At 41.6% G+C, this 21,445-nt stretch overlaps 1 protein-coding gene across 1 annotated transcript in view; it reads left to right on the top strand.

Annotated features, from left to right (window-relative positions):
- Positions 1-21,445, top strand: part of LOC139208921 (titin-like) — a 210,071-nt gene that overhangs the window by 77,457 nt on the left and 111,169 nt on the right. Inside the window, exons 57-63 of the mRNA XM_070838698.1 lie at positions 3,627-3,698; positions 3,952-4,020; positions 4,202-4,282; positions 4,474-4,545; positions 18,091-18,135; positions 20,645-20,695; positions 20,831-21,226. Coding sequence (XP_070694799.1) covers positions 3,627-3,698; positions 3,952-4,020; positions 4,202-4,282; positions 4,474-4,545; positions 18,091-18,135; positions 20,645-20,695; positions 20,831-21,226 — 786 coding nt within the window. The remainder of the gene's footprint in view (positions 1-3,626; positions 3,699-3,951; positions 4,021-4,201; positions 4,283-4,473; positions 4,546-18,090; positions 18,136-20,644; positions 20,696-20,830; positions 21,227-21,445) is intronic.

Raw genomic sequence — 21,445 nt, 5'->3', positions numbered from 1 at the left:
TCAGTGATTGTGAGGTTGGAGCCCAGAGGAGAGGCTAAGAGCACAGCTGAGCTTTATTTGTCTGGCAAAGGTACAGTTCCTAGTCAGGCGGCACCTTTTATGCTTCTGTCCAGCTTTTGTGTCCTTTAGTGTTTAACACGCTGTTCACTCTTTTTCACAGAAATTGAATTAGCAATGGTGCCCATCGGTAAGTATCTTATTTCACCGACAACTTTAATCCATCAGGAACATTTTAGGAAATCCTCTTGTTCCCCGTCTTCTCCGAGTCGTCTTCATCTTCATCAGCTTTGATCCCTGTAGACGTGTTTAGCTTAGCCTAGCTTAGCCTAGCTTAGCCTAGCTCGGCACAGAGAGACTACCAGTCAGACAGTTAGCATAGTCAACACTATGTTTACAGATCAGTGTTATGAAACGTATGAACAGTTTGGTTATCCAACATTATGCTAGCAGTTGCTAACTGACTGATGCAGTGATCGGCACAGCAGACATGTTGTGATAATGTTGTGTTGTTTTTGATTCATGTGAACACTGTTTGCTTTGTGATACATCTGGGACACATTTCAGCAAAATCTGACATCGAAATTAGTTGTAAATTTCAAAATCGTTATATCCACCCTCATGCTAGCTAGTTGTAATTAACTGATGCTAGCAGAGCTACAAACTGTACATGTTTAGCCTAGCTTAGCACAAAGACAAACTAAAGGGAAACTACTAACTAGTGTATCCACATGTAATCAGTGTTAAAGAGTGCTGAAGTAACGGTTGAACTTCTGTTATTTATTTATTCTGTTTGATCGCTTCCTGCCAACGATCTGAATGAGCTTACTTAGCTTATTTAATGATGTTTCACGATGAGTAAACTTTTGCTATCATGGTGGTTTATATTAAGCTGTTTTCTACCTGCGTAGTTAAACAGTAAATACACACCTTGTCTTTTCAGAGGAAATATACCCTGATGTCTCTGCCAGTCACATTCTCTCTCTCTCATTCAAAGTATTTCTGGTGAAAAGTAAATGCCATGGTAGCTACACACAGTTAGCATATCCAGCTTTATGCTAGTTGTGTGCTGTTATGGTAGCAGTTTGCAGCAAATTGGCACCATTTATTTATATCGTATACCGTCCGACAACTCCGGCAAAAACTGGGAAGCAGGAGGATTTTCCAAAAATGTCAGACTGTTCCTTTAATTACAGGACAGTTAACATCAACCATTAATCTAATTTTTTGTAATACTGCTGCACATACAGTTTTCCTGTGTTCTTAGGATTTAATGTTAAATAAAGTTTTGGTTTGAACCATATTCATATCCTGTAGATATCCCAGACTCCTCAGTTCAGAGGCCTGAAGCGCCTTCATCAGTGGCAATTCAAGGTAAGACAGGAGTCAGGAGCACGGCCCACCTCACCCTCAAATTATCACTAAGTGGATTTTACCACGACTCAAAAACTCCTTTTGTGCCTGTGTGTCCATAACGGCTCAAGGAATCAGAAAACTGACTGAATTCTTCAATTTAAAAATGAAATTAACATTTTGACGTGAATTTAATGTCATAATGGTGTTTTTTTTTTATCTCTTAAAGAATCTGCTGAGTTCTATCAATATGAAGAAGAGATTGAACATAGAGGTATTTACTTTGTGTTTTTGTACTTCTTCTGCTCACATCCTCCATCCAAAATAAATTAACTTCAGTCTAACATTTAACAGAGTTTTTGTCTCAGATCTAAATTACAAACAGTTAATTCCTCACCTCAAACTAATCCATAATCAGAAAACTCTTCTGTCTTTGTTCTTAATAACGGAAACAAAATGAATGTTTTTGTTTTCTCAAGAATCAGCTGAATATTCGTATCACTATGAAGAAGAGGTGGAGCAGAGAGGTACAACATGTTGTATTTCTACTTTTTCACTCAGACTTCATCCTTCCATCACCACCAACCCATCTGAGCAGATCTGGGAAACACAGAAAGAAAAGAATAATTAAGATAAATAAAATACTTTAAATACTTCTCCCTAGTGACACCAATCCTGAACATTCAGACATGTTGAAATCCAGATGAGGTTTATATCCACCTAAAATAGCCGAGTGTACAATAATACTTTAGTTATGAAGATGATTTGTTGTCTGAATGTTTGCGTGGAATTAGTTTAAATCTTGAAACCTTTGTTCAGTATTAAAGCAGAAACTATAACAAGAATATCAAATTATTCTCAGTCAAAAAACTGATTAGTGGATAAATTATACAGAAGTTTCTTAGAGGGAGAATTTACCCAAATCTGCCTCTCGATGTTCATCATAACATCATCACTGTCGGCCGACTCATCGCTGCTCTCTTAAAGATGTTTTTACTGTCTGTCTGCCTGTCTGTCTGTCTGTCTGCCTGTCTGTCATTTGAGGATATGTTCTTCTTTTTTCACTTTTTAACGTTCATCCCATCGTCCATCTTTCCATCACACACTCACTAACATCCAGTCTTGTCGCCATTTCACAGTCAAAGTTACGTTGCCTGGAGTCGAACCCTGAGTCCAGACTTAAAGTTTAGATCTGTGTTTGGGATTCAGTTCGTCCTTAAAGATTTGTTTCCTGAAGCACAAAAGAAGATATTCTCTGAGATTATAAAGTGGTAAATGTATGAGTTTCGATCGACCTCATCACTCCACCACCAACTTTTCCAAGTGTTATTCTTGTTAATGCACCACTTTAATCTCTAAAATGTCGTTTCCCCCCCTTATATTACCCCCCCACCCCCACCCCCACCCCCGGCTTGATGCACCACCACACGTTTAAGATTGAACTAAATGTTGTTTGAGACGACGGTGACTTTGATAAACTGTGAAATGACGAGTTTTCACCTCGCAAACAAATCGTTTGCCTCACGTTTGTTGTCTTCTGTCACTTTTGTGGTCGTCACACCTTCAGTCGAGTATCAGAGCTGGACAGAAGAGACAGTAACACAACAGGTGTCCACAGCCAAAGGTATCAGATCACAGTAACACACCGGGAAGGACGGCGGTACCTGTCTGTTAACACCTGTGTGTCTGAGCCGCTCCTAACCATGGCTCCCTCTTCATGTCTTTATTACTGAGATGTCCTTTAACTGTTTTACTTTGACCTGTTTGTCTCATAATCGTTCTTATCTGGATTCACTCTGTCCACAATAACCTCTCTTGTTGTCTTAACTGCAGTCGTAGGTCAGTTTGGTCATTTTCTTGTGTTCTGCTTACACCCTCAAAACTTTATTTATTTGTACTCCAAGTGCATGGGTGAACATAATCAGTTTGGTTATTAGTTTCTTTGCATTGAAATTATTTTCTAATTGCTCTTTCAACTGTTTTGTGTCTGATTTTGTTACAATACAACTGAATATGGTTTGTGTTTTTAACATTTCACAAGCTTTATACAGCGATGATTTTTCACCAACATACTGCAGATAATTACTGTTTTCACAGACAATTTTTTCATGGTGCAAACAGTTTGCTTAACAACATTAGATTTAATCTGTTTCCAGCAGTAATTCATCTTTTAAGTTGGTTTTATTGCAGTAACGTGGAGCTAAGAGAGTTCATGTTATTATTTCTGGCAGTGATGATGACTCTGGATGTGTTCTTGTGTGTGTTCTTTCCACTAGCTGCCAGAGTTCCCGTTGAGGAGACAGTGGAGACCAAGAAAGTTGAAATGAGAGAGAAAATGCCAACAAAAGGTACCACAGCCCTGAACATCTTCCAGCTGCAGCTCAGCGACCTGATACAACCTCTTTCGTCTGTCCTTCACTACTGTTTGGTCCCATTCAGCTTTGCTGTCTTACTTAACTTTTTATCTTTGCTACAGATCCTTTATCTACTGTAGTTCCTTTTTGTTTTTTCTGCCTTATTATCATCTTCTGTGCTTCTCTGCTTTACCTGCAAATGCACAGCATCTCTCTTGTGATGCTAACACAATCAATGTCTTTTAAGTCCCTAAAGCTGAGAAAAAGCCTGAAGAGAAGCCAGCGCCAGCCATGAAGGAGCCATCACCACCAAAAGGTACCAACATACCTCTAATGTTGGCATGTACCTGTTTAATAATCATCACATTCAACACATTCTGTGTTTTTTTTTTACATTTCGTTGTATTTGATGTGCGTCTGTGTGTTCTTTCACTTTGTAACCTCCTTTAGTGTTTTTAAGTTGTGAAATTTTACTTCATTTTACTGAAATTTTCAAGCCCCAGTGGCCAAAAAGCCAGTGGAGGAAAAGGTTCCTGTAGTTTCAGTCCCAGAGAAGAAGGAAGTTTCTGCTCACAAAGGTAGAGATGTCTGATTTCTAACATCTCTCTGTTGAACGTTCTCCCTCTTTGCTGATGACACTGTCCTTATGTTCACTCTTCTGTTATGATGTGGTTTGACTGCAGCACTTGTTTTGATATAGTTCTGTTCCTGTCTTTGTCTTTTCTTCTTGATTTTCTGGTTTATTGTGTGTTTTAATGTATATTAAAAGAACCAGAGGAGTTTAAGAAGCCTGCTGCCGCTCCTTCACCGCCTGCCGAGAAGCCTGAAGTGCCAAAGAAAGGTATTCTCACTCTTCTCTCTTATCAAGCGTCCTCAGTAGCAGCATACCTGTTCTCACCGCTTTGTAGCTTCTCACCTCTTTATGTTTCTGTTGTCTGGATTTAATTCCGACTTTAATCTTACTGTCTGAACTCTGTAATTGGGGTTCTGTGTATTTTCGACGTAATACTGTTGCTAGTTTCACTCTTCGTCGACGTGTCTCACTGTTGAGTGTCATCTTTCTCTTCTGAACACCTCTTGATAACTCTTAGATGCTACCACAACTTCATGCTAAGCTAACATTAGCTAATGTCTGTGTTACCTACCTGAAGATGAGCCCAAGCCTCAGGTACCAGCTGAGCCCAAAAAAGTGGCGCCTGCAGCTAAGCCTGAGCCTGAACCAAAGCCCAAACCGAAAGCTGAACCTGAACCAAAGCCTAAGCCCACACCGGCTCCCAAAGTGGAACCTGAACCAAAGCTGAAGCCCACACCGGCTCCCAAAGTGGAACCTGAAGCCAAACCTGTAGAGAAGGTCAAGTTGGAGCCTGCAGCTAAGCCGGCAGCGGTAAAGAAGCCGGAGACACCGCCATCCAAAGGTATTTCCTGCTTTGTTTGGATGTGTGTGCTGAGTTTTAATGACTTGTAGGACTGTTTAGTCTAATTATGTGTATGTTTTTCTGTCGTGAGTATTCAGAAGTTTTAACTGTGTTTTCTTAGCTTCAATCGTGGAAGCGAATCTTTGACTTTCTGTGTGTCCTGAATGTCTTTGCTTGTATCTAAACAATCTAAATGTTGCTTTAAGTCCCTGAAGAGGCTCCAAAACCAGAGCCGGCAAAGACCAAGCCTGAACCGGCAGTAAGAAAGCCAGAAGCAGAAGCCCGAAAACCGAAACCAGAACCAGAAAAACCAAAACCAGAGGTTCATAAACCCGAGCCTCTCGTAAAGAAGCCAGAGCCCCCTGTTGCCAAACCAGAACCTGTTGTTGTGAAGCCAGAACCTCCAAAACCAGAACCTGAGGTTGTCCCCAAACCTGAACCAGCAGCGAAAAAAGTTGAAGCTGAAGTGAAAGTGCCAAAACCAGAACCCCTCAAGACCAAACCAGAACCAGCAGCCGCACCAAAGGAACCTCCGAAGAAAGGTATACAACATCTGTGACTGCGACTCAATCGTCTTAATCATCTTAACTTCACCATCCAACTTTAACTCATCTGGGGTGGTTTTCCATGAGTGCTTATTGATCCTTTTTGTGCTTAGTCTAGTTTGTACAAGCAAACTCCTTCTCCTAAACCTAACCCGTCACACTAAAACCTAAACTCTTACACTCATCTTAAACTCTCTTTGGCTTCCGTGGTGTGTTTGTTGTTGTCTAATGTCTAATGTCTGGTTCACTGAGTTCCTATGAAGTTACAATGGGGCTGCACGTTGTGTGTGTCAGTTTTAGTTTTTCTTGTCTCGCACTCGATAGAGTGTTGGGGTTTGTCCATCTCCTAATGTATGTCAATGGTACTCTTTAAAGTTCCTGTGGAGGAAAAAATACCAGAGCCTCCAAAAGCCGCCAAGAAACCCGAACCTGCTGTTCCTCCCAAAGAAGAGCCGACAAAGAAAGAGAAAGGTACTTTTGTTTCTGAAGGATCTTACCTCAGTAACAAGCCCAGGTTTAGTCTGTGTCCTTTGAGTCTGTTAAGTTTTAAGCAAGTGGGGGTACCTTACTCAAATTACCACTCTGTAAATACATTATTCATATACAGACGAATATCTCTCAGTAGTTGCTGAGAAATATGCATATTTCTCAGCAACTACTGGCCAGATTGCCATAAAACTCTGTGACCTTCTGGTGCCACCATTTGGCCCAACTAGCAGCACCTTCTTCTTTGATAAGGATTAAATTAGTAATGTACTCCCCGTTGTGTTTAATGTATCCATATTTGTGCGCCAGCACATTTTCCAGTTCTTTCTGGTCATGTCTTGTGCATGTTTTTGTGTCAAACCCTCTTAAAGCTCTGAAGCCCAAACCTAAACTCATACCTGAAGAGGTGCCAGAAAAAGTACCTCAGAAGGTGTTTGATGAGGTAGTTGTGTCGGAGGCTGAACCTGAGAGGCTGCCTGATAGAATACCTGAAGCAGCACCTGAGAGACGGCCTCCAGGGAAAGCTGAGGTGAAGGAAAAGACCCCTGAGAGGATCCCAGAGAAGGTACCGGCTCCCGAGAGAAAAGTGGAGGAAATACCAAAGATGGTGCCAGAAAAAGTACCTGAGAAGGCTCCACAAAAGCCACCTGAGCTTCCTGTGAAGGTTGAGGAAGTAAAACCTGAAACGGTTTCTAAGAAACAAACAGAGAAGATCCCTGTAGACAAAAGAGTTCCTACAAAGACCCTCGATAAAACACCTGAGAAGGTGCCTGAAGCTAAACCTAAACGAGAAGTAGAAGAAACTCTTCGTAAAGGTACAGCTGAGGCCGACCTCACCTCTTCATATCTTTCTTTATGTCCTCTTCATGCATCTGAACCATCGGCAACAGTCCAGTTAGAGCATTTATTCCTCTGCAGTACGACAGCACTGCTAAAAAGGAGCCTTTATTACTAACAAATGCTACGAAAATTGATTTTACCAACATCAGTTGACAAAACATTTCTTATCTGTGATTGTGAATCTTAGTGTTCATAAAGTAAAATCACATTGGCTGAAAAAATACAGAAACTGAATACAAACTGAACTGTTGCCGCTTCTTCAAAAGGTTTCGTAGCATCTTAAATCCCTCTTTGATGATGATTGCTGTGTTTGTGTTATTTAACGTGTGCTGGTTATTTCTGTATGTTAACTGTCTAAATTCTCTTCTTTTAAAATGATCTTCTACTCACTCCGCGCCATCTTGGATTAAAAACTGATTCATTCTTTAAAAGAAATAGAAACAAAGAAGATGGAGAAGATTCTGCCCAAAGAGGTCGAACAAGAGAAAAAAGTGTCTCCCCCAGAAAAAGGTACCGACCATCTGAAAACATGATGGAGTACTGTAACCACATCTTAATCTAAAACTCTTGAGGATAATCCACAGCAAGTGTATTATAACCTCAAGCATTAGCCCTTTAATTAATCACTGTGTGTCTCTTTCTAACACTGATGCTTGTCTTTGTGTTTTGTTATCACCTCTTGGCGCCGCCACATGACGCCTCTTCTTCAACACCTCTTAAAACTTCCAGCAACTTCGAGTCTGGTCAAGATTGAGCGAAGGGAAGGAGTTCAAAAGATACAGGAGGTTTATTATGTGACGGAGAAAGTCTCGCCCACAGAGGAGGTGTGGGAACACGAAGAGGTGGTTGAAGAACACGCCGAAGTGTTGTATGAGGATGAAGTGGCTCCTCTGGGCGAGACGATGGTGTCGCTAGCAGAAGTAGATGTCTTAAGTACAACGAGCCAAAGGGATAAAAAGTCTGAATCCAGAGGTGAGATATCTGTTACTGACACTTCAAAGAGGAAAGAAACCAGATTGGCTAAACAAAGAGTCATCCCGAAAACACAAGAAGCCATTGTTGTAGTCCAGGAGTCTGAATCTGACAAAGATAGGGAAGTTATAACGCTCCAGGGCAAACCTACCAAAGAAAAAATTGAAGAGGAGTTTTTTGTCAGGAAGGTCGAGTCGCCAATAGAAGAAATTACAGACGAGAGGAAAGACAGCATATCGGCCTTATACCTGCCAGACAAGAAAGATGTTTCCAAACAAGAAACTAGCATTACAGTCAAAAAGGGGCGAGAGATGAGCATTAAAACAGAAAGCAAAGGGAGACGAGAGAGGGAACAGGAGGTCAGACAAACTGAGGAAACCACTACAGTCAAAGAAATAGAGTTAGTGAAAGATAAAACCAAACCTCCACTTATCATCAGCACAGAAGCAAAGACACAAACCCAGAAGCTGGAAATTGAAGGAAAGGCTTTGACAGAGGTCACCTACAAGGAGTCCGTCGATCATGACGTTGAAGTTATATCAGCTGCTCCAGAGGAGAAATACAGCAGAACTGAGGAAGTGAGAGACATTACAATCGAGCCAAGAGAAGTCACAGTTAAAGACAAACCAACAAAAGTTATCACGGCTCAACTGAAAAAGGTAGAGGAGGAAACGATTAGCAAGGAGGAATCTCAAATGAAACCACCAGTGATTTCACATCAGAAAAAAGGTGAAACTAGTGCAGAGGTAAAGAAACACCAGCAAGCTGAGAAGAAACAGGAACAGGTGGTTAAATCTGATGAGGCTGAAAAACCAAAACCTAAAGTAGAGGTGACCCCCAAGGTAAAATCAAAAGAGTCAGTAACAGATATCGAGCTCAAGAAGCCAAAAGTGGTCGAGCAGGAGGAGTTCGAGTCGGTCGCTGTAAAATCTGAAGTAGTGTACAAGAAAAAAGGGGAATCCAAAGACGTCCCTCCTCAGAGGAGTCATCCTGAAAAGGAAAAAGAAGAAACAATTCTTTTAATCGAGGAAACGGTTCAAAGAAAACCTTCAGAACTGGAGGAGAAGAAAAGGATTCCTCCAAAAACAGCCTCCAGAGGTACAGAGAGAAAATCTAACATCATGATCATCTTCATCCTTAACTTTTCATACATATGACTCCATGTTTGGACCTCTGGTCTTTTTTATCCTAAATCTTGGGCAGCAAACAGGAGTCGTCATCTCCGTCCACCAACAACCTCAGTGTGTCTCTTTTCACCTCATTCGTAAACGTCTCTTAATATCACATTTTCACATTCATTGTATTCCCCATCGTCCCCCCATTACTTCGTTTTTGTGTCTGTTTAAAGGGGTTCTTTTCCCTCAAATCCCTTTGTGGTTTATCTTTCTTCCTCTTCTTTCTTCTCTTTAAATATTGATAACTTGCGTTAAACAAAAACTGATTATTCTTTAAAAAAACAGAAGCCGAGGCTGAGATGATTCCCACAGCCGTCTCTGCTGCTTTGTCTCCTGAAACAAAAGTCGAGATAAAAGGAAAAAGACCAGAGAGAGGTACAACGACGGCACATTTTACTGCCCTTTCTACTTTCTTATTGTCTCTGTGTTTGTCCTCTTTAACCACAATTGTCTGTCTGTTATTTTTTGCTTTCTAATCTCTTGGCACTGCTACATGGTGCTTTCTCTTCACACCTCTTTAAAATCCTCAAGTGGCCACTGCCGATCTTTCAAAGGCTGAGAAAAGACCAGGAGCTCAGAAGATCCCCAAAGGTTTCATATCAGAGGACGCATCCTCTGCTGAGAAGGTCGTGGAAAAAGAAGAGACTCAAATGTATCACAAAGATGAAGAAGAATTTGTTGGTGAAAGTATTAAATCTTTGCTGCGAGAAAGGATTTTACGTACAACACAAGAACCTGATGAAGTGTCTGAAATAAGCGGTGATATATCTGTTACTGATGGTTTAAAAACACTGGTTCTTAAAACGGCAAAAACTAAAGAAAGCTCCATCATGACAGGAAGTGAATCTAAGAGGAAAAAAGTTGTGGCAGAACAGGATGAACCTGCTGAAGAAAAATCCAGAGACAAAGAGTTTTATGTCCAAAAAACAGAGTCTCCAACAGTGAGTGTAGAAATACAAAGCATCAAAAAAGATACTAAAGAACATAAGGAAGCTCCTCAAAGTGGTGAAAGAAAAGCTGAGAGTCCAGAGATTTCAGTCAAAGCTGCTTCTGATCAAAAACAGGTGACAGACCCACGACAGCTGACGTTAAAAGCAGACGCTGAGGGTATTATCACACAGGGGCTCAGAGATAAACTTAAATTATCAGTTAGAAAACCTGAATTATCTGCTATGACAGACAGTAAGCCTTCAGAGAAAACCAGAAAACCTTTAGAGGCTGAAAATATTGAAACAACCACAAAGCCTCAACAAACTGATTCTTCAGAGCTCGATAAACCAATAAAAAACACATTTTCCAAACCTGCAATAATAATAGAGGCAACAACTGAGTCAACAAGTCAGAAAACTCTAGCAAAGAAACCAGACAGACTGCAGTCACAGTCCAAAGAAAGTAAACTGGATGAGGAACATAAGATTGTAAAGATAGAAATAAAAAAGGGCAAAGCTGATACTTTGAATAAGAAAGCATTCAATAAGAAACCAGAAATACATCAAATAAGTCAGCAAACAGACATAACAGATAAAGAAACTCCTGATGTTGGAGAAGGTGTTGGACTTAATAAAAAGGAAATAAAACCATTCAAGAAAAAAGAAAGGGATGTTGAAAGAGCAGGAGATGCAGAATTTGATGACTTTCAGTCGAGGGCAGTCGCAGAAAAAGACCTGAAACACGAAGAAGAACAGGGAAGGACAGAAGCTAAGCAGTTAACCTTTAAAGAAAAGTCACCGTGTGAAAAACCACCAAAGTCTATTTTGTCTGAAGTAGTGACACTGAAAGAGAAACTGGCCAAAATCAGCCCAGTGGAAGGATCAGCTGAGATGAAACCCAGCGTAGAGACGTCAGTCAGTCCTGCGATAGACGTCAAACATCCAGAATCATCAGAGAGAGAAACTGTAGCTGATGATAACCTTCAAAAACATGACATGTCATCAAAAGGAAGGACTCTTAAAGATGTCGCTCACAAAGTGAGGCAGCAAACGGCTGTGAAAGATGAGGAACAAGTAAAGGTAACTATTGTTAAAGATAGAAGTATCCAAGTTAGTCCGAAAGAAAAGACAAGAGCAAGACATGAGCAAATGGAAAAACAGAAATCTGAGCAAAATGAAGTGCAGTTAGAAACAACGATGGAGCATTATACCCCCGAACAATCAGCCAGTAAAGCTGAAGTCACTGGTAGTAAAGAAAATGCTGTTAAAGTAAAAGACGTTCCTCCTGCAAGACCAATTAATTTAAAAGGAGAGCAGATGTTAAAGGGAGCAAAAGACCAGCCAGAGATGGGTGCAACTGAAGATAAGATTGTCCCTCCAACTGAAGAGACAAAACACGAGCAAACTGACAGAAAAGCATCAAGTACTCCTGTTGCTGAGAAAAAGTACATGAAATCAGTTAGAGAAGTTCAGTTAAAAGATCAAACACCTGAAGCTGAAAAGGTGCCGAAGCCAATCAAAGATAAACCTGATGAAGTCCAGTCAAAAACAATCAGAATTAAAGATGAAACTGCTACGATCACTCCTGTTAAAGTAAAGGAGGTAACTTCACAAGAATTAGCTGAGAGGATGCCCTCTGTCACTTCTGTGATCGAATCAACACATAAAGAATCGTTAGTAGCACGAGAAAAAAGTGCTGAGGCTGAACGAGGCGCTACAGGAAAAGAGGAAACTATGTTAGAGGTCATTTCTGCACAGATAAAGCCATCGCTAACAGAAACGTCCTCAAAAGTCGAGTTGGACAAACTGCCACAAGTCTTTTCTGTAAAGAAAGAACAGTCACCAACAGAGAAAAAACAATTACCATCTGACACTCAGATTACGCTGAGAGAAGTCGAGGCTTACGACAAACTCCCAAAAGCTGCTAAAATTGAAGAATATAGATGTCCTGAAAGAAAAGCAGCAGCTGCAGATTTGACAGAAGCAGAATCTGAAGAAACTTTTACAGAAGAAATACACAAGTTAGCTGAACCTGAAGAAGCTGCTGAGTCAAAACAATCAAACGTTACGACAGTTAAAAGTGAATATTCTGAGGTTACACCAGTTGAAGAGATAAAACCAGAACTCAAACAAACCCAAAGAAAGCCTCCACTTACAGATGTGGAGGAGGTAAAACATGAGGAAACAGCAAAAGAAAGACAGCAGATATTAAACAAAACCGACAAAGCAGCAGATAAAACTGCCACAGATTCTCTCATGAAAGAAGAAGAAGAAGCAAGAAGGGAACAAGTTGGAAGAAAAGGTTTAGATTGTCCTGTGATGGACAAAACAATAAAAATAGATTCAACAGACAGAAAGTCAGTAACTCTGCAGGAACCACAACAGAAAGTGACCAAACCTCAGGAGATCATAGTTGAACAAGACCAGCTGAAGGTCAGGACAGTTAAAGATAAAACTTTTAAAGTTTCTCCACTTAAAGAGACAAAATTAAAACAGGAACAAATAGAAAGAAAGATTTCAGTTACACCTGAGACAAAAGAAACTTCTAAAGAACTGGAAACAGAAACTGCTCCTGAAAAACCTGCAGAAGTCAAAGAAAGTGAATTAGCAGCAGCTGATAAGGAAACTTGTGTGGCAGATAGTATTCATCCAAAACAATTAATGTCCATGAAGCGAAGAGGACAAAAGTTAGCCGAGACTAAAGAGGCTGCAGGCGAACAAATCACGTCAAAAATCACCTCAGTTAAGGATGAAATTGTAAAAGTGACTCCCACTGAAGATGGGACACCAAAAATGTCGGAACAACAAATTAAAAGAGAAGTGCGAGGTGCACCTGAGGCAGATTTAGAAGGGCCGTACGTAGAGTATACTGCAGTGGTACCTGTGATGGAGGAGGCAGCTGAAAAACCTGTAACAATAAAAGACAGAGATTCTAAAACAGATATTTCACAACAGATTACAGCTGAAGAAATCAGGGAAGTTAAAAGTAAAACTTTAAAAGACAGTCTAATTGATGACGTTCACCCAACGAAAGAAATATCAATGACCAGGAGAGAAAAGTCAGCAAAGACAGCTGATACAGAAGAAGACAGAGCAGCTAAATTTGCAGTTATACCTGAGAGGGAAGTAAAAGAGAAGACGCCTTATGATGTTTCTGTAGAAAAAGACCAGATTTTAGATGAAAGTCACAAGAGAAGAGTTGAAATTAAAGATGAACCTGAGAAAGTCCGTCCAACTGTAAAGGCGACACCAATAAGGCAAGAAGATGAACAACAACAAATCCAAAGAAAGGATTCAGTAACAGCTCTGCAAGCCAAAATAGTTGAAGAGATCCAATCAAAGACAATTACAGTTAAAAATGAGTATGGTAGCGTTACTCCGTTTGAAGTAGCAGTAACAACACAGGAACAAGTCAGAAGAGTCATTTTAGAGGCTCCTGTGATGGAGGTTACATCTGAAAAGTCTCAAATAGTAAAATATGGAGATTCTGTTTCAGAATATATAACAGCTAAGCCCAAGGAAGACACCGTTAAAGATAAACCAGAGAAAACTGAAGTTAAAAGAAAGGTAGAAGTATCACAAGAACACGCTTTGGTAGAAAAACTCACAGAAATGGATAAAACCACCAGAACTCTTCCAGTTGAAGAAAAAACCCGACAGACAAAAGCAGCTCCTCTTGTAACGGAGGTAACCAAAAAAGAGATCCAGAAGGAAAAAGATGTCTGCGAGACAACAGATGAATCAGAACATATTCCAAAGAAGAAAGAAGCAACCAAAGTAGAAGAAGTGCAGAAGTCTGAAAAAACATCAGAGATTCTAACTGAAGGTGTCCAGAAAAAGAAATCAAAATCCCTAAGAGAGAAAACTTTGCTGAAGGAGTTGCGGCCCCAAACAGTCGTAGTAAAAGACGAATATGGCAGCGTTACGCCCTTTGAAGTAACGCAAACAAAACAGGAGCAAGTCGAGAGAACAAGTTCAGTTGCACCTGTGATGGCAGTTGCATCTGAAAGATCTCTGATAGTGAAAGATGGAGATGTTAGATCAGACACCCTCCAGCGGTTCATCGCACCTGATGACCTGGTAAAAGATATCGCGTCAAGAAAAGAAAAGGTTTATAAACTGGATGACATTCCTCTAAAGACAGTCGAGTCTTTAAGAGACACGAAAGAAGTTAGAGTTGAAGAAGTCAAGTCACAAGTAGACAAAACAGAGACGGCTGCTCTTATTAAAGAGAAATTATCTGAAAGTCAGGAACAGGTTGAAAGGAAGGCCTCAGTTGTGTCCAAACCAGAAATAACAGACCAACACTCTTTGTTAGACAAAGGAAAATGTTCAGTAAAGATCAAACCCACCACAGTTCCTCCAGCTGAAGAGATTAAAACCAGCCAAACTGAAATAAAGACAGATGTTACTGATGCAAAACAGGTAACAGACACAAAGACATCAAAATCCCTCAAAGAGGAAGTCCAGAGGTTGGACAAAGGCACAAAAAAGTCTCTTGAAGTTCAGTCCAAAACAGTCGTAGTGAAAGATGAATACGACAGCGTTTCTCCATTTGAAGTAACAAAACCAAAACAGGAACAAGGAGAAAGAGCGATTTCAGTTGCACCTGTGATGACGTTTGCAGCTGAAAAACACCTTGTAGTGAAAGAAGGAGATGTTAAATCAGACACCCTCCAGCGGTTCATCGCACCTGATGAGCTGGTAAGAGACATTGCATCAAGGAAAGAGGACATTTACGAATCTGGTGAGGTTTCTCTTATAAGACAGTCACAAAGTCCAGAGTCCATCAGGGCAAGTGTGGACATTGTAGCTGTGATTACAGATAAAACAGACCGAAGTACATTTGTAGATGATGCAACGAAAAAACAGAGACAAACTCAACAAAAGCCAGAAGTGACAGCTGTTACTCACCAAAAGACTCGAGACACACTGATAAGAGAAGGTAAAACAGAGGCAGTTATCAGAGACCATTCGCAAAAACATGAGGAAGTTAAATATGACAGTACATCTCCAAAGAAACCAGACGCTGTAAAAGACCCAGGTCAGGTTACAGTAAGAGGCATTCAATCAAACACAGACATCGTTAAGGAGGTTTTACTCAGCGTTACTCCAAACGTAGAAACACAGCAGGAACAAATAGAAAGAAAGGCTTCAAGGACGCCTGTAATGGATGTTGCATATGAAAAACCATTGATTTCAGAAGATATTGTTTTAGATACTCTACAAAAGTGCATGTCCTCTGAGGGCCTGAGGGCTTCAAAGATGGAGGATGTTTCTTCAAAGAAAGATCAGGTGTTAGATCAAACTCAAGAGATTAAAGCACGAGCAAACAAGTCCAAGGTTGAAACACTTGGAGACAAAACTACAAAAGTTTCTCCAGTTGAGAGACGAACAACCAGAGGCCAAGAGATTTCCGAAAAATATCCCAGAATTGAAGCTGTTGGTGATATTCCAACAGGGTTTCCAAAACAGACTTTGGGTGAGAGTCACAAATGTGATGTTGCAGTAAAAGGAATTCAGTCAAAAATACTCACAGTTAAAGATAAAAGAGCCACAGTTTCTCCTGCTGAAGGAACAAAATCAAAGCTGCAACACATCGAAGGCAAAGCAGCAGTAACGCCTGAAACTGAAGTGACGTCTAAAGAATCCTTTACAGCAGATGACAGACCAGAAAAATATAGAAAAGAGGAAATCAGAACAGCTGAAGTAGACTTTAGAGATGAAGAGCAAAGGCTTAAAACGGTCTCTGTTAAGGACAAAGTAGACAAACACCCCACAGTTAAATTGCTGTTGGTGGAAACACCAAAAGATTCATTAAAACCCAAGGAAATGAAGACAGAAACAATGGTAGAGACAGAGGTAGAGAGAAAACCAGAGATAAAAACCACTGAACAAGAATTACAAGTTCTTCCTGCAGAAAGAAGTGATGAACTGCTTCAGTCCCAACAGGTAGTTGATGAAAAAGTTAAGATGTCTGGAAAATACAAACGTGCTCCAGAGTCAAACATTGACGTGATGCCTCGTCATGAGCCCACTGTCAGAGAACCGTCAGTAACAGATAAAACTGAACCAAAGGTGGTTGAGAAGAAGAGCATGGACGACAAATCAGACTCTCCAGAATACAGGAGGAGCGCCACCAGGAAATCAGAGCTGGAGCAGTCACGTCTGAGAGCTGACGTCCAACAGGAAGCTGAAACCGTCAGCAGAAAGGAGGGACACACTCAAGGGCTTCAGTCCGTCCTAGAAACGAGGGTTTTGTCTTCAGAAGGAAAAGAACGTTTCTCCCTTCAAGAATCTTCCAGAGGTATAAAGGGAAACATGTTATGTGTCACAGAGCACGTTTTTGATCCAAGCACCAAACATCGTTGTGCACCTTTTCGTTATCATCCATCTCAAGGATTTATTAGATTAATACGTCTTTGTCGTCACCATTTCAAGAGGATATTCATGTCACATCACCCATTGTGTTTGGGCACAAACTTGTGTTCTGGGTCATTGTGAAGAACCGTCACGCTGTCGGCTGAGACAGTCTCTTTAGGTTTATTATAACCTGACATCTAAAACACAACAAATTCATGTTGTATGTTGGGTTTTCTCACCATTTTTCTTCTAATTCTCTGTTTGTCGTGTCCGTTATGTTTCACTGTACCAACAGAAAATGTCGGAGGGTTTTGTGGAAATTTCTTCAATTTTTCACCTCAGTGTTCCAACTTTGTATGTTTTCTTTGTTCTCTTTGAGTTACGTGTCTTTGCATGGTGCAGTGCTCACCCCATCTGTCAAAGTGAGGTTCTGATTGTCATATAATTTCATTTCCAAGTTCCTGCGAAGGAGAAGGAACCGCCACCACAAGTTAAAGAAGCACTGGTAAAACCAGCCGCTCCTCAGGAAGGTACCTGACCTCTCTTTTAAATGTCTTTTGGTGTTTATCTGTGTGTTTCTGTGTGAGGGTTCTTTCAAGGCATTCGTAGAAGAATGTCACTCTTGAGCAAATATGAACCTTGAAACTTTATCCTGAAGAAACCCAACATATTACCAAAGTTGTAGAAAATAGTACTGTAGAAAGCAAAGAAATCTAACAAGGTAGTTTTGAACGTAGAACAGCAAAATGAACTTCTCAGCTCTTAGATCTAGACTGTAGTGTTTGTGGAGAGTTTTCTGCTTACTGTTGCTTACCTTGTGCTTGAAGAGAGCAAACCACAGGTCGCTGGAACAGTTCAAGACGCTGTCAAAAGGCCTGAAGTCACTGACAAAACCAAGAAGAAAATTACTCCACAAGAAGAAACAAAGCCAGGTATCCAGAATTTGTACCAACACCTTGTGCATTTTTGGTCAAACGATGTGTTTTGGTGAGTATTACAATACTTCAATTCCCTCTTTTTTATACTTGAAGTGACCCAGCGCCAGCCTGTCGTGAAGGCTGAGGAACCAACCAAGAAGGTTGTGGAAGAAGAAAAAGCAGTCGTGGTAGAAAAGATAGCTGCTGAGACAGGTAGTGAAGGACTAGAGGGAAATCCTTTTTGTAGGAATTCTTTTTAACGCTTCTCGTCTTTTCACATCTTTTATCATCACTGCATACGTTGCCTGCTGAACCACCCACTTGTGTTTCCACCGTTGTTGTTGTCGGTCTGTGTTGTTGGGGTTTCGCAGTGGTGCAGTTCCTCTCTGTGCTGTTGCATTGTTGGGTTGTTTCATGTTGTACGTCCTGTCTTTTTTGGTCATTAATTCATTGACTATGAATCCAACAACAAGCATGCTACGTTTGTCTTTGGACACAACCTTACTTCATTTCAGCTCTTTATCTTTACTTGATACTATTTCTTCTGTCATTTAACTAAATAATGTGATACTGGACTACTTTGATCTCAGTCACAACTTTATCTTTTTATTTATTATTTGTGAATGTGTTTGATGTCAAATTCTCACAGTTTTGTGAGGTCCTTCCGTTTTTATCAGTAGACTGATGTTCATGACTGATTAAATGGCCTTATTAACAACTTTGTGAACTATACCTTTGTATTAGATGAAACCAAGGGACCTGTCCAAGCACCGGGAGGCGTCAAGAAAGGTAGGAGCACCGATTACTACTCACTTTACCTCATCAGCAGCTGTAAAGGTCCACCATGATTGTGTTACAGCGCCTTATAGTGACCCTAAATCTAAAAAATACACCAAGTTCATGGTTGTGTTTCTGATCTCTGATTGCATACAAAGTAAACTTTCTCCAAATCAATTTAGTTGTATTGTTTTAAATGTCTATACACATAGAATGTATTTTTGGTAGTATTTTGTGGAAGTTGTTGTTTCTTGTGTCTGTCCTCTTAAACTGATCTTTGAATCAACTTTTTTTATATTTATTTTTTATCATGTCCCAAGTGTTTCGTAGGTGTTTGTGCAGATTGTGTTGTCAGTTAAGTGTCAATAAGTAATGTCAAACCTTTGCTGCCTCAGAAATGCTTCTGCACAAAAAAGGTAAAATTCAAATTGAAGAGGAAGGAACGTTTGAGATTCCCACCTTGAAGAAAACAACCAGAGTCGTGAAGGAAGTGGAGGAGGAGCAGGAGGTTATCAAGCTGAAGAAGATCCCATCAGTTCCACCTAGAGAGGCAGAAGAAGAGGAAAAACCTCAGAAGGTCACCAAGACTACGATCTTTGATGTTGAGGAGCTGGTGCATGAAGAAGAGGCTGTTGAGATGTCAGTTGCCACCAGGAGGCCGGCGGAGGAGAGGAAACCTCGGGAGAAAGCAGATTTGTTGAAAAAGCCTGAAGTTTTGAAACCCAAAGAAGAGGAACAGAAAGAAGCTCCTAAAGACACATGGACCCGCCAGAAACCTGTCCCAAAAGATGAGAAACCAGAAGATAAGATTTCCCTGAAGAAAACTCCCAAGACACCAAAGGAAGAGGAACCTGCTCCACCTAGTGCAGCCTTGAAGAAAGTGAAAAAATTGCCTTCAGCTGAGGTGGAGCCAGAAGTAGTCAAACTAAAACCATTTGAAAAGCCTGTTAAACTAGCAGAGGAACCAGAGAAAGATCAGAAAGAGAGGCCAGACAGGGACACTGTGCCTTTCCAGAAGGGAGAGAGGATCCCGAGAGAGGTGGAAACCAAAGAACCTCCCAAGAAGCCAGAGAAAACTCCTCCAGAGGTAAAGGAGCCACCGGCCAAGGTGCCAAAGCCAGTAGATAAAAAGAAGACTCCAGAGAAAGAGCCTGAGGAGGTCAAAGCACCCACCAAGGTGAAGAAAATCCCCACACAGGAACAAGAGGTAGAGAGCGTCAAGCTGAAGCCCTTCTCCAGACCTTCCAAAGAGGCTGCAGAGCCTGAGAAGAAACCAGCAGAGGAGAAAGAGAAGAAGCCGACCGACAACCTCCAGCGTCGTCGCACAACTCCAGATGAAAAACCAAAAGAGCGAGAGCCCGAGGCTAGACCGAAGAAACCTGACATCCCAGAGGCACCAGAGAAGAAGCCGGAGAAGCCGAAGGAAGTCGAGGCCGTTCCAGCGGACAAGACAGTGTCTCCTGTGCCAGCGTCTGTAAAGAAACCTGAAAAGGTTCCTGAGGAGCCCAAACCACTGCAGCTGAAGAAGGGGGTCACACCTAAGGTGAAAGAGGAGAAGGAAGAGGTGGCTCTGAAGCCTGTGGAGCAGCTAAAGAAGGTAGAGCTGAAAAAGACACCATCTCCTAAGGTTGAGAAGCTTAAAGAAGCAGAGACAGTCCCTGTTGAGAAGAGACCCAGCATTGATAAACTCAAAAAGATTCCTCGAACAGTTTCACCAAAAGAACCTATTGAAGCCGTGACACTCAAAAAGATCCCAAAGAAGCCGTCACCAGAGGAGGAGAAGGCTGCAGCGAAGGTGCCCCTGGTGAAGGAGGTCTCTCCTGGAGCCGTGCAGATGAAGAAGGTTGCCACCCAGCCGGAGGAGGAGGTATTTGAAGAGTTCGAACCTGAGGAAGAGGCGGAGCAGGACGAGGAAGAGGCCTGGGGCTGGGAGCTGGTCCCGCAGGAGAGTTACGGCTCCGAAGACTGGGAGGGCGAAGCAGAGGAAGGTGCTCTTGAGGTTCCAGGGGTGGCCAGGAGAGGTGAGATGGTGGCTTGTCGAGTGACGGCTGAGAAAAACCCATCCGCCATGCTCTGAATAATCTCTACCCATTCCCACCATCATGCCTCCATCTAAACCGTCTTTACCTCATGACATCGTCAGTGTGCCGCGATTTACGCCATCTTTTCCTTGTGTTTATGTTAATTATCATTCCGTGTGTCAAACTGTCTGATCACATTCATTGCCTTCTGTCATTTCTGTTGTGCCATTTGTGTGTCCATCATGTTCCACACCGCTCAAACCATCTTCACATCTCTATTTGTTATTCCGTTTCTTCATGGTGTAAAAGCTCCATCACTGTAAAGTCATTATTCATCACTGTCATTATTTCATGTTGACCATCACCATCGTTATCACTTCATATTCCCTTTGATCCATTTGAGTGGGCATTACATATCTCCCCGCACTGGCATGTTCATGAAGACATTTATGCATGATTACACTGTATGCAGCAAATTCATTTTTATTGTCTCTGAACAGAGGGACAACCGGCAGAAGAAGCAGGAAGAGGCAGAGGTAGAGGGCTGAAACGTAAGTCTTAATAAACCTACGAACCGTGCCTGTGAACTCTCAGCCAGACAAACCCCTGTTACGTTCTCCATCCTTGTATGCTGTTGTCACTGAATCCTTCAAATAGGAATTGTTTGTCTTCAATTTGTATTTCAGCCAAGCAGACCCCGTCCCCTGGAGAAGGCAGGGGCCGCGGGCTAAAGCCTGGCGGAAAAGGGCCGACACCACCAGAGGAACCCTTCGGAGGATTCAAGCTGAAAGCCGTCCCTCTGAAGTTCATCAAGAAGCTCCAGGACATCGTGCTGCAGGAGGCCGAGTCCATCGGCTCGTCTGCGGTGTTTGAGTGTGAGGTCTCGCCCTCCACTGCCATCACCACCTGGATGAAAGATGACAGCAATCTGCGTGAGAGCCCCAAGCACAAGTTCACATCTGATGGCAAAGATCGCAAGCTGAACATTATTGATGTCCAGCTGTCCGACACTGGTGAATACACCTGTGTGGCCAAGAACGCCGGCAAGGAAATATCATGCACAGCCAAGCTCATTGTTGAAGGTATTTATATTGTTTCCTGCCTTAAAACAGAACAAATCTACTGGTTCCTAATCAGAAATAGTAACAACTTAAAGGAGAACTCTGGTGTTTTTGAACCTGGGTCCTCTGTGTCCACATCCTGGTGTCTGAGTGACTGGTAGGTAGTAAAAGTGTTGGAACTGGTCCAGTAGATCACCTCAGCCAGCAGCCACCAAACGGGCTGCAATGGCTGCAACGTGA

The sequence above is a fragment of the Pempheris klunzingeri genome, chromosome 10, assembly GCF_042242105.1.
Source record: "Pempheris klunzingeri isolate RE-2024b chromosome 10, fPemKlu1.hap1, whole genome shotgun sequence".
NCBI classification, from domain to species: Eukaryota; Metazoa; Chordata; class Actinopteri; order Acropomatiformes; family Pempheridae; genus Pempheris; species Pempheris klunzingeri.
The sequence above is the reverse complement of the archived record's forward strand: the minus strand, read 5'-3'. Positions and strand labels throughout refer to the sequence as shown.